This window comes from Pristis pectinata, chromosome 3 (genome assembly GCF_009764475.1).
Source record: "Pristis pectinata isolate sPriPec2 chromosome 3, sPriPec2.1.pri, whole genome shotgun sequence".
Lineage (NCBI taxonomy): Eukaryota > Metazoa > Chordata > Chondrichthyes > Rhinopristiformes > Pristidae > Pristis > Pristis pectinata.
Window position 1 is genome coordinate 32046144 of NC_067407.1, and position 13561 is coordinate 32059704.

General features: G+C 39.4%; 1 protein-coding gene across 1 annotated transcript in view; it reads left to right on the top strand.

Annotated features, from left to right (window-relative positions):
- The window catches only part of faf1 (Fas (TNFRSF6) associated factor 1), a 227694-nt gene that overhangs the window by 97865 nt on the left and 116268 nt on the right, over nucleotides 1-13561 (top strand). The window contains exon 8 of the mRNA XM_052013170.1: nucleotides 6005-6091. Coding sequence (XP_051869130.1) covers nucleotides 6005-6091 — 87 coding nt within the window. The remainder of the gene's footprint in view (nucleotides 1-6004; nucleotides 6092-13561) is intronic.

Here is a 13561-nt window from a genome sequence, read left to right on the forward strand (position 1 = left end):
AAAACAATAACAGAATACAGTAGCGTCACAGCTACAGAGAAGTGCATTGCAGGTGCAAGGTCGTAAGGTAGATTATGAGGTTAAGCCTCTATCTTATCGTATAAGGGAACCATTCAATAGTCTTATAACAGTGGGATAGAAGCTGTCCTTGAGCTTGGTGGTATATGCCCTCAGGCTCCTGTATCTTATGCCTGATGGAAGAGGGGAGAAGAGAGAATGACCTGGGTGGGTGGGGTCTTTGATTATGCTGGCTGTTTCACCAAGGCAGCGAGAGGTATAAACAGAGTCCATGAAGGGGAGGCTGGTTTCTGTGATGTGCTGGGCTGTGTCCACAACTCTCTGCAGTTTTTTTGCAATCCCTAGCAAAGCAGTTGCCATGCCAAGCTGTGATACATCCAGATAGGATGCTCTCTATGGTGCATCAATAAAAGTTGGTGAGTGTTGAAGGGGACGTGCCAAATTTCTTTAGCCTCCTGAGGAAGTAGAGGTGCTGGTGATCTTTCTTGGACGTGGTGTCCACGTGGTTGGACCAGGACAGGCTATTGGTGATGTTCACTCCTAGGAACTTGAAGCTCTCAACCCTCTCGACCTCAGCCCCATTGATGTAGACAGGTGCACGTACACCACCCACTTTCCTGAAGTCAATGACCAGATCTGTTTTGCTGACATTGAGGGAAAGGTTGTTGTCATGACACCATGTCACTAAGCTCTCTATCTCCTTCCTATTACTCTGACTCATTGTTATTTGAGATGCAGCCTACTACAGTGGTATCGTCTGCAAACTTGTAGATGGAGTTAGAGCAGAATCTGGCTACACAGTCATGAGTATGTAGGGAGTAGAGGGCTGAGGACACAGCTTTGTGGCACCAGTGTTGAGAATAATAATGCCGGAGGTATTGCTGCCTATCCTCACTGCGCTCTGTTGGTCAGAAAGTCAAGGATGCAATTGCAGAGGGAGGTGTTGAGTCCCAGGTCTCCTAGTTTGGTGATGAGTTTGCTTGGAATTATAGTATTGAAGGCGGAGCTGTAGTCAATAAACAATAGTCTAATGTAGGTGTCTTTACTGTCCAGATGCTCCAGAGATGAGTGTAGGGCCAGGGAGATGGCATCCACTGTAAAGCTGTTTCAGTGATTTGGACCAACCTCTGGGTGAAAAAGTTGCCCCTCAGATTCCTAATTAATCTCTCTCCTCTCTCTCTAACACCTGTGTCAACTAGTTTTCGATTCCCTAATCCTGGGAAAAAGACTGTACGCTCACCCGATCTATGCCCCTCATGATTTTATACACCTCTATAAGATTACCCTCATCCTCCTATGCTCCAGTGAATAAAGTCATAGCCTGCTCAGTCTCTCGAGTCCCTGCAATATCCTCGTAAATCTCCTCTGCACCCTTTCCAGCTTAATGGCAGCAAGGTAACCAAAACGGAACACAATATTCCAAATGTGGTCTAACCAGTGTATTGTATAACTGCAACATAACATCCTAACTTCTATTCACAATGCCCTGACTGATGAAGACCAGCGTGCCAAAAGCTGCCTTCACCACTTGTCTACCTGTGGTGCCACTTTCAGGGAACCAAGTACCTGAACTCCAAGGTCCCTCTGTTTTACAACATTCCCCAGGGTCCTGTGAAAGTCCTACCTTGATTTGACTTTTCAAAAAGCAACACCTCGCACTTAACTGAACTAAACTCCATTTGCCATTCCTCAGCCCACTTGAATCCAGCTGATCAAGATCCCACTGTAATTTTTGATAACCTTTTGAAAGCCTTGTACACTCTCATCCAAATTATTGATAGAGATGACAAATAGCGATGGGTCTAGCACTGACCCCTGGGGCACACCACTAGTCACAGGCCTCCAGTCCAACAAAACAACCTTCCTCCATCACCCTCTGCTTCCTATCAATGAGCCAATCATGTATTCAATTAGCCAACTCTTTCTGGATCCCATGCAATCTAACTATCCATAGCAACCTACCATGTGGAACCTTATGAAATCCCTTACGGAAGTCCACATAGACTATGTCTATCACACTGCCCTCATTCACCTTCTTGGTTACTTCTTCAAAAGACTCAACCAAATTTGTGAAATATGATCTTCCATGCACAAAGCTGTGCTGACTATCTCTAATCAATCCCTGACTTTTCAAATTCATATCCCTCAGAATCCCCTCCAAAAACTTAGCTACCATAGATGTTAGGCTTACTGGTCTATAGTTCCCAGGTTTTTCTTCAGCCCTTTTTAAAGGCATTTCCCAACTTCACTTTCAGTGCATTGATATGGGGCACTATAAGTCTTGGACTCTTAAGTTTCAGCACATGGCTTCATGTGCTTCCCTTGCATAGCTATTTTATTTTTATTAAATAAGTCTTTCTCATGTACCTACTCTCATTATGTCTCAATGGTAACCTCCAACCTTGGACCCCTTTGTTATGCCTGTGTAATTCACATGCCTGCCCTTCTCAGCTTACAAGTAATAATTTAGGAAATCCTTTTTCTTTCTTTCTGTCTGTCCCCTTTCTTCCTCCTTTTTGTCCTTTTGTATAGGATGGTTACACAGTTTGTAGAATGGAAGACTCATTCTTTTGAAAGAATGAAAGGTAACTTAGTAAAATTGATGTAATTAAACTATTTTAATTTAAAAAATATATTAAATTAGTGATCCAACACTACATTTGGAAATAATTAAAAATATCTCAGTAAAATAATTTTTAAGGTGCTACTTCACCCTGCCTTAAAACCCCATTGAAATGGGATTTGACCTGCCATAAGATCGGACCTATTTTCCAGGGAAGTGCAGCAGACTGGGCCCCGTCATTAATGGAGTATGTGACAGATGCAGTGCCATCCTGTATTTGGAAAGGATTGGGCTTCCATGTTTGACAGCATGTGTGGAAGTTCTGGAATGACCAAAGTTTTAACTGTTGAATTGATTGAATTGCTGGCTCTAGCCCACTATGCTATGTCCCATTAAAAATCAATTAAACACTTAAAGCATTATTAGCAATTTATAAAAGGAAATCACTTAAACAATTTTGACCTCTTAAATAATTAAAATCATTAAAGCAAACAGTTAATTAAGATGTGTAAATTACCCTTCCCTGCAGCCGCTCCTGTTGCAAATGAATGGACTCGCTGTCCCTGCAGTAATCAAGTTCATGCTTGAACACTGAGCACCATGCAAAGTCCAACATCTGTGCAGAGCCAGGAAACTGCAAGCACAATCTGGCCAGGAAATTCAGGACTCGAGTGTTTAAGTAGAAGTACTGAATTTGATGAACTGTGGAACATCACCCTGGAAAATGAGGTCTTCAGCAGGTTTCATGGCCAGGAAAATGTGGATTGTCTAACTTGTGTCCCATTCATAGAATTGGAAACTTTGGATAGCATAATTTTCCAACATAACTTAATGTTTTCTTAAAAATGTTCCTGAAAATTGAATACAACAAATTGAATCTGTCTGTAACTAAGATGATATTCTCGTGGTGATCAGCTTCACCATGATGAAAGGAATTGAACTTCAGAGTTCTCTGACTTGGGTTAAGCTGATTAATGTAGGTGGGACGAGCCATTGAATGTTATTTCAAAAGTAAAATCCAGGATATTTTAGTGCAAATATCATTGGATAGTTGGAGCATATATTAGCGTAATTTATGGCATGGCTTGTAGATTGCTCAATTTGGGAAAATTCTGGTCTGTAGTATTGCGTATGTAATGGGAAAACCATCTGCCATTAATTGTGTCAGAGGCAGGAATGTTCATTTTCTAATATAGAGTATTTGGTTTAAAAGAGGCAGTAGCAAATAAAATTAATCGAATGCCAAAATCTCAACGTACTTTAGTCTAAATTCTGAACGTGACTTTCAAATTGCAATAATTCACCTTCCATCTTGCAAATATCCAATCTCTTTAAATTAGATGCATAATATTTTTTTTGGAGAAACTGACAAACCAACTTCCTGATAAATGTTTTGAGCATGTTGGAAGTTGGTAATTGCCATTTTGAGGGAAAATGTTTACAGTTTTCAGAGAAACAAAGCTTGATTTGTAAAGAAGAACATTTGAATTGCAGACACCAGTGATCTTGGAATTTTGTGTTTTGATAATATTCCTGCAAAGATGATTTTTTTGCAATAATTCCTATAATGAACGAAGTTTAATTATTAGCTTCTTGAATTACATTGTTGAAATATGGAATGTTTCTAACATTTGAGGATTATATTAAATATTGAAGTTTTGTTAATGTGCATAACCAATAAATAATTGGTACTAATTTCTTCTTCAATTGATGGATTGAGTATAAGGTTTTTTAACATTTTGATTAATTGTGTATGTTTTAGGTTACAAAATAATATAGAATCACACTTAAGTATTTGAAGATTATTTTCAAAATTTGCCAGGCATGCGGAACGAGTGGGGAGAGACGCACCTATGGCAGAGACAGTGGAAAGTCCCTGGCGTGGGAGTGGGATAGGTGGGGAAGGAGGAATGAACTTAGGGAGTCGCAGACAGAACCCCTCTCCTCCCCACTCCTTTCTGCCTTTTGCCGGTACCATTCTCTCCGCGAATCCCAAGTTCACTCTTCCCTCCCCACCCATCTCACTCCCACCCCGGGAACTTTCCACTGCCCCCGCCATAGGTGCAACACCTGCCTCTACACCACCACCATCCAGGGACCCAAACAGTCCTTTCAGGTTAGACAACAATTTACCTGCACCTCCTTTAATATCATCTACTGCATTCGGTGCCCCAAGTGTGGCCTCCTTTACATTGGTGAGACTAAATGCAGACTAAGTGACCATTTCGCAGAACACCTGCGCTCCATAGGTAACCACGATCTGCACCTCCCTGTTGCCAGTCACTTCAACTCCACCTCCCGCTCCATCAAAGATATGTCAGTCCTCGGCCTCCTCCACTGCCAGGAGAATTCCAAGTGCAAACTGGAGGAACAGCACCTCATTTTCCGTCTTGGAACCTTGCAGCCTAACGCCATGATTTCTCAATTCTCCCACTTTAAGTAATCCCCTCAACCCCTACCCCCACCCCCCCACCATGCCTCTTTTCTTCACTTTCCTAGCCTATCTATTTTTTCTACCCCCCCCCCCCCCCCACTTTTTTTTTCCTCCTTACCTTTGACCAATCCCCCGGTGGTCTGCTGTCCCCTCTCCCCTCTTCCCCCACACCTGCCTATCTTGCCTGAATCAACCCATCACCACCTTGAACCCACCCTGCCTCCCCTCTTTTGTCCACCTTTCACTGCTCTGCTTTTCCCTCCTATATATTGGGCTTCCCCTTTTCCTATCTTCAGTCCTGAAGAAGGGTCCTGACCTGAAACGTTGACCGCCTGTTTCTCTCCATGGATGCTGCCTGGCCTGCTGAGTTTCTCCAGCATTATTTTGTTTTTCATGCAGAAGGAGTGTTTAGCAGTCAAATATGCTAAAACTTTCCACAGCATTAAAGCTGTGGCATTTCCAGCAGCTTTGTTTCACTGATACTGTTTAGCAGAAGCTAGGTCAGACTTGTATAACTGAGGTTACTGTATATAATTGGTATTCTTTAGTACATTGCATTAATATGTGCTTTAAAAATGAAAGATCAACAATAAACGCCTCCAGTTCAAGTGAATGGTAAAATATTAAAAAAATGCCTGTTCAACAACTTTTGATTGAATAACCCAAATCATATTGATATGTACAATTTGTAGGACCTGAGGAAACTCATTCAAAATCATGGGGTATCTTGTTGATTTTTCTCAATGACTATCCAGTGCTCATCATTCCACATTGAATGATGCAGTCTTTGGCAACCACGCATTTTTATTTTGAAAATGTTTTGAAGATCATAGAATATAAATGCTCTTAATATGAAGTTGACATGAATAACTATTCTCCGCATTTGTTATGTCAAGACTCGTGCTGAAATGTACTGTGTGCTTGAGATGACTTTTTAATAAAAACAAAATGAAATGTATTATATCTTTTTTAAACTTTGCTTTTATTAGGTAAAGCGTAACATATTTGACCTCACAAACATTCACGTCCGCCATCAGGTATGGGAAGGTTGGCCTGCCTCTGCCGAGGATGATTCTGTGAGTGCAATCTATTTTCAAAGTATTTTACTGTGCTTCAATCCTTGTTATTGTGTCATGAATAGGCAGAGACTTTCTTTCAGCAGATGTTCTTTTATGTACTGTTCTGCATTTGTTAGTGTGTGGTTTTGATATTTTCATTTCTGTATTACTCTTTTTATATGACTATTGTAACCATTAGCCAAACATCTTGCATAATTGAAGAGAAGTTTAGGGCACAAGAGCTTACTTTTCAGATTTGCCCATGGTTGAGAATAGTCAGCTGTATAAACATTTCAAGATGTTTTAGTATCTGAATGCATAAAGGCTTTCAACTGAAATAATTTAGCCACCTATTCTTCAAGTTTTTTTAACGTTTTAACATCAGTTGGAATGAAAGCCTGTTCACTGAAGCCTGGAATTTAATTTACTTAATCTGTTAAAGAGTGAGCTTCTAGTATGATTTTTTTTAATGTAGAAATATTTAAGATATGGGGAAATTTATTATAGAGCTTCTAAGCTTTATTTTGGTGGGGGGGAATATCTGCTGCAATGAAGCCAAGCTTTGTCTTAAAAATATCAATATTTTTTATTGACCAAGTCATTTTTAATAAATGAATTGATTATTTGATTGGGCTAACAAAGAACTGAATGTGATATTTGTATTTTAAATTTTCTGGAACTAATATCATTCAGTTAGAATCAATGAAGCTGTATATTTATGATTCAAATTAATTGTCTTCTCTTTCCCCAATCCTTTCACTCTTTTTATTCTCCACATGGTTGTAATGGTGATGGAGTAGATAAATTACCAGATTAACAATCCAGGTGCAAATGCAAATTCAAATCCCACCAGGTGGAATTTAATCTGGAATTTGGATTAAAACAAACAAATTAGTCATAGTAATGATGTTTGCAAAAGCAACTGAATTGCCAAAGGGCATGAAATCTGTCATCTGTGCCCACTCTGGCATGTATTATTAAATTTCCTTATGGTGTAGAAGCAGGCCACTTGGGCCCATCATATCTTTGCAGGCTCAAAGTGCAATACCATTCTCCCTGTAACCTATTTTACCTACATTCCAATCTATTCTCTAGATTCTTCTACTCACCTACACACCAGGGGCAATTTACAGTGGCCAATAACCTACCAACCCACATGTCTTTAGGAAGTGGGAAGAAATGGGGGCGTATACAATCAGGGAGAACATGGAAACCCCACACAGATGGTTCCAGAGGTCAGGATTGAACCCAGGTGACTGGAACTGAGAGACAGCAGCTCTACCAGTTGTGCCAGTGCCACCATGGCCATCATGTACTTCACTCTTAAATGCCCTCTGAAATGGTTAAATAGGGCATTCAGTTGTACCATTACTACTGTGCATGAACAGACAAAGAAAAAATTAAACTGTATTGACCACCTGTTATTGACCTAGTAAATCCCCTGCCCACCCCCTCCCTTGCTTGTTCACCACCTCTCTGTTCAATTTCCCATGCTTGCTGAGTCATGCTGGCACACAGTCCATTCAGCTCATGAAGTTCATGGCAGCTCTCAGAAGGGCAACCTAGCTGGCCCCTCCACTCAATCCCTTTATCCTTGCATGTTATATTTCTGCCTGCCTATCCAATTTCCTTTTGAAATCATAGATCCCCCTTAAAGGCAGCAACTTCCATATCATTACCACCTGCTGCCCTTTTTAAAAAAAAATCCTCCTCACATCTTCCTGGTATCTTGTGCACAGTAAAATTTGTATCCTCTAGTCCGTGTGCAATCATCTAATGCAAACGGCCTTTCTTTGTCTACCTTGTCTAACTCATCTGGTACATTCTGAATCTCCTTTGCTCCAAGTCGAACGATCCTAGTTTCCTAGACTCTCGGAGAATGCCAATGTCTATCACCCTGCAATCTGAAAAACTTCCATTAACGATAACTTGCAGATTTCTGTTCTTGAGCCTTGTGATGTTTTGGGGACAAAGTTTTTTTTTAATCATCTGGTGATGTATTAAGAAAATTGAATTCCATCAGTGCATAAAATGCATTTGGGACTTGGTGGCAGATTGTAATAACATTTTGTGTCCATTCTTTACGAAATCAGATCAACTCCGTACAATCCTGCAAATGGCAATTGACAAAACACCTGTACCTTGATAACATAAAAGATTCTGTTTAGGTGAAATTTACTGCATCGGTATTTTAGCTTAAATTATTAATGACATGCTATTACCTACCCTGATGTGAGCCACTGACACTTGTCTCCATTGGTTTATTTTGGATGTACTGGAAAGTTGACAGTATTTATGTACCATCTTGTATCTATGATGACACGTGTATCAAAAGCGAAACTAGCATTGAGCCAGCAAGTGGTTCCTTGTCCAACTGTTGTGATGCTCATTTGGTACCTGATACTCCTGAACCCCTCCCTGGCACGTTACCTGCAAGTATAGGGCTTTCTCCACCTGCTAGCAGAAGAACCAAAACTGCCCCTTCTTCTGCAGCTGGAAATCATTAGTGTAGGATTGGAAACACCTGTAATATTTGTAGGGTAAATTCACTGTTCGTAAATGAATATGCAAGGTTTCAAGGTAATGCAGAATCGTTGTAAAATCCTATCCTAACAAGGAGATGATGCCATTAGGAAGGAAGGAATGTTAATTTTTTTTTAAAAAAAATCTAAATCTTTTCAAAAATGCAGACTCTTTTTCCAACACTACGACCTCCTTCCCAGTGAGTTCAGTCATTCAGAGATCTGGATATTATGTTCCCAAATTTATTGAGCTGTGGTTGCTCTATAGACACAATCTTAGCTTCTCATTATTGGCAAAGTACTTTTTATGAATCATTTGCTACATCTTCTGGAATCACTGTTTTAGCCAACCTTCTTGGGATAACAAGCTGCAGTAATTTCCCAGGATTTGTGGATGATACTTATGAGAGAATGAGCCTTGCACTTCTGCAAAACCAAGATCTTTCATCAGTCTATCCCACTGTGCAACACTGCCCTCTGGCAATAAAGATCTTTGATCAGACCTTGGAAAATGTATGCTGCTTCCCATGTCTCAGAAGCCACTACTCAACAGAGGCAAAATCGTTGATGAAATTCACCATTGCCTTCAGTGCACTAGTGCAGTCTTTGGCATGTGAGGAAAAGAACATTTGAAGACCTCAAACCTGACTGAGAGCTCATGGTCTAGTGTGCAGCAGTGCTGCCTATTCTCCTGTATGTTCCTGAGATGTACACTCCCTACAAGAAGATTCTCAAAGTATATGAGAGACACCACAAGTGCTGTCTCCACAAAATCCTCAAAATCTATTGGCAGGGTAAGCCAGCTAAGTTGAGTGTCCTCTCACAGAACAACATCCCAGAGTTGAACCCCTCATAACAATGTCAGTTTCAATGAGCAGGCTGTGTGGCTCAGATGCCCAATAGCATATGGGATCTCGGAAACAGCAAGGGTTTATCAGATTGACAGACCAAGCAATTCAAGGATATTCTCAAAGCCTCCTTATTAAGGTGTAAAATCCAAAATGATTTGTGGAAATCCTGGCCAATGACTACTTACAAAAGAGAACAATCATTCAGGATAGCATGAGAACCATGAGTCCATTCATCAGAAGCACACAAAAGCCAAGTACAGCGTCAAGCATCTCCTGTCCCATCTATGGCAGGGTCTGCGGATTCCATGTTGGCCTAACCGGCCACCACAGTACTTGACTAGAAGCAAGACATTCTCAGTGCTGAGGAGCTGCCAATGGAGATGATGAATGCAGTTGTTTATACAAGGAAATAAAAAGAGAAAATGCTGAAAATACTCAGGTGACCCATCATCTATGGAGAGAGAAAGAGAGTTAGTGTTTCAGCTTGATGACCTGATGTAAGGTCATTGACCTGAAATGTGAACTCTGTTTCACTTCCCATGGATGGTGCTGTACCTACTGAATATTTCCAGCATACTCTGTTTTTATTTACGATTTTCAACATCTGCAGTTATATTTTTCAGTTACCCAGGGGTTTTGTTCTACTGAGTCTGGTCATCCTAAATCGCTCAGAACATTTTTTAACTCCTCATAGCAAAGGATTTTTTAATTATTAGAAAGCTTAAAAATTATTCACAGAACTTTTTTAAGCTTTCCCTCTCCAAACAGCTTGGAATAGTTTTTTCACTGTGAGAGTGCAGCCACATTTTCGGGAATGAATTGACATTGCAACATTGGTACTTCAGCCAAAACATCTGGGCAGATTGCCATCGTGGAATACATCATCCAGGGCTGGGGCATGAACTATATATTTCTGGCTAGATGTATGCTGTAGCTGCATGTGTAGATCATTGCTGTAGCATTAATTTTTCTCTCCAGTTCTATTCATGTATTTTGACTTCAAGGTGTATGGCAGCATGTGGTGAAGTTAGAAGGAAAATGAGAATATTACAAGTATTTTTTTTAATAAAGATCTTTTACAGTTCACTGTCTGCCCCTGAACAATGCAACAATTTTGTAATATTGACTTTTATATCATTATATTTAAAGGTGAAAGGTTAATGTCCCAAAATATTATAATATTATTGGTTTTAGATGACTGTTGTTTTTTTCTACATCACACAGATTATCATTATATAAAATGATACTTTATTTTTAAGTAGTGATCCTTTTTTATTCCAATTATTGTTTGAATGTTAAGGGTAAATTCTACTTGTCAGTAGAACTGTAGTCAACATTTGCAATGCTAAATTATTCTTGCTCTCAAAATACTGAAAACATGCCCTTTAAGTGTAAAATGAGAATATAGAATGATTGCATGTTATTTCTTTGTCACAGTTGAACTTCAGAATGAAAACATTTACCAACCATGGAAGTCTATAAGTGATTCCCTAGTGAGGATATGCTAGAACAGAATTATTGACAACTAGTACAGTATCCCATCCCTCATTAAAGTGAAAGCTGCAGCCGTCAGTGTATTTTTACTACCTAAAGGGATTCAAAAAATAATATATTAAATGAGTGTTGACTTAGATTAAGTTAACTGATGTTGCCAGATGAGCCAGGTCCATCAGGTTCAGAAAAGAATCAAGATTATACAGGAATCCAATTACAGCAAGCCTATCCAGTTTCCTTGTTTATTGAGCTTGAGGTTAACAAGAAATGTAGAGAAAATGGTTCCCATGGCACCATGAGTCTTTCTCACATCCAGCAAGTAAATTTAAATGAGTAGAACCAAATTCAGGTTTTGAGTATTTGATTTTATATACTGCAAACACTTGCTCAAGAGACTGTACGAAGTTCTACAAAATTCTATGATCACAAACTTCAGAGAGGTGGGTATCCTTTGGTCACTGTAAAATCTGTGACATGTAGCACCCATGAATGAATTTGTTTTAAATTGTTCTACTTTGAAATTAATTTACATGTTGTGGTTTGGGTCAGTGAAAACCAGAGCTTAAGTGGCAGTGAATGACACTTAGATATCATACTGCAGGAGGCTGACAGACATCATGGATTGTTCTGAGGAGTCTTTCCATAATTGCTGACATTTATCCAGTGTTTCACAGTATTTGCTAATGTATTAATGCAGTCAGTCTTTGAGAGGCTGCTCATACCTTTTTGCCCTGGCTTTTATGGTTTCCTAAATTCATAGACCCACTGAAACTTATTCCCTTCTGGTTGCCTTAGTGACAGAGCTCAGAGATAAGCCTAGGTAGAGCCCTTTTGTGATTGCTTTCAGGTGACATTCAATGATAGCTTGAGTAGAGTGTCCTTTTATAGTTCTTGTAATTCACAAAATGATAACAGCTTTCATTCCTAAGATCCAAGGGCTCTAGACCATTCCCAGGTGGGATTTGTATTTGATTTGCTACTTCATGCCAGTGAGGCTGTTAGGTCCTTGTGGATGATGAGATTATGTCATATGGCGTAGAAACCTGAAGATGTCAAGAAAATAATGCTTGCACTATTGTTGCAGGCTAAAGTTTTAGCCTCTGTTTTCAAGAGTTAATGGAAAAAATCAAATAATTTTAATGAATAATGCTCTTATTTGCTGATTATTTGCATGCATTTCATTTTGGTTTAATTATATTTGGAATAAAGAAAATGACATGCTAGCCAAAGCCTACAAACATTTTCACCATCTGTTATAGGAAGGTTGTTGCATACCATCATACAAAATGTGAAAATGATGAAACATAAAAATGCTAATCTGTTCTGAAAATCATGAAATGAATCAGACCTTTTAAAATCATTTTCTTATTTTTCTGGTGTATTCTTAGCTCTTTGTCTCTTCAAGACAATTTGGGATATTGCACTTTTTTTTCAGTGAGTGTATCTCAAGTGTAAGAAAACATCAGAATTTAGTACTTGTCTGAAATAACCAGTAGCCAGTGCTGCTAATTTCACTCCAGATACTTGTCTAACACTGTTAGTATTTATGCTTATGTATACATCAGACTGATTAAATCTAACTGAGTGGGTTTGGGAACCAAGTAAGAAAAGTGGGATTAAGTCCCTGAAGGATTGTTTGTGCTGCTTTAACATATGGTGAATCATAAAATCATATTTCAAATTCCCACCAAGATTGTGTTTGTACTGAATTATATTGCTTGCATACTTAAAGAAAACCAGTGTGAGTGCAAGTTCTTCTTTTACCCTAAAGCACCACAAAGGCTTAACCAGCTATTCTCCAGAGACTGAACTGAATCTGTGGTATCTGAACTTGTGCAGAATGGGTATTGTCTCTGACAGTCTGATACTGAGGTCTGAAATGGGTCCTTTCCTATTGGCAAATGTGATTCTCGCCATTTGCAAGGCTTAAAGGTTTTTGCTACTTTTTTTTCTGTCACTCTAAACTATTCTTGCCACATTTTTCTGTGGATATATGTAAAAGTACGATTGTCAGATCAATGAAGGAAAAAACACAAGTTCAGATTTTATTTGGGTTATTAGTTCTGTGCATCCTTTAACTTATGAAGTAAAACACTGCTTGCATCAATAGAGTTCATCTGCTTTTCTCTGGTGGGATATTATACCTAACTTAATTTGCCAGGGACTAATAAGCTGCACTGAGTTCCACTTTGCACATCAGCTTTTGTGATCTTTGAGTGTAGTGTTATGGACTCAGTGAAAGTCCCTTTAAGATAGAGAGTGTGTGTGTATGTGTGTGTGGGGCGTGCTTACGTCAATAGAAGATAAAGGACGTATTGACGTTGTTGAAGAAGTTAGAAGAAGAAGGAGAGAGAGAGAGAAGGGAGAGAGACACCAGCCTGCTTGTTTTCTCTATCGATGGATGAGAAACAATAACTGTGTTTGCCACTGAAATCCATGTATGGAAGTTGGAAGTAATCTGGTGGAGTTCACTTTGTTGCTGACCTGTAGAAGGAAACAGGTATTTGTGTGTGGACGACCACGGTTCGGATGCTTTTCGGGGTGAGGAAGTCACTACCGAGTAAACACTGAAGTGTCGTTTGGGTTCCATCGTGGAACATTTGGATTTTGTATTTACTCTC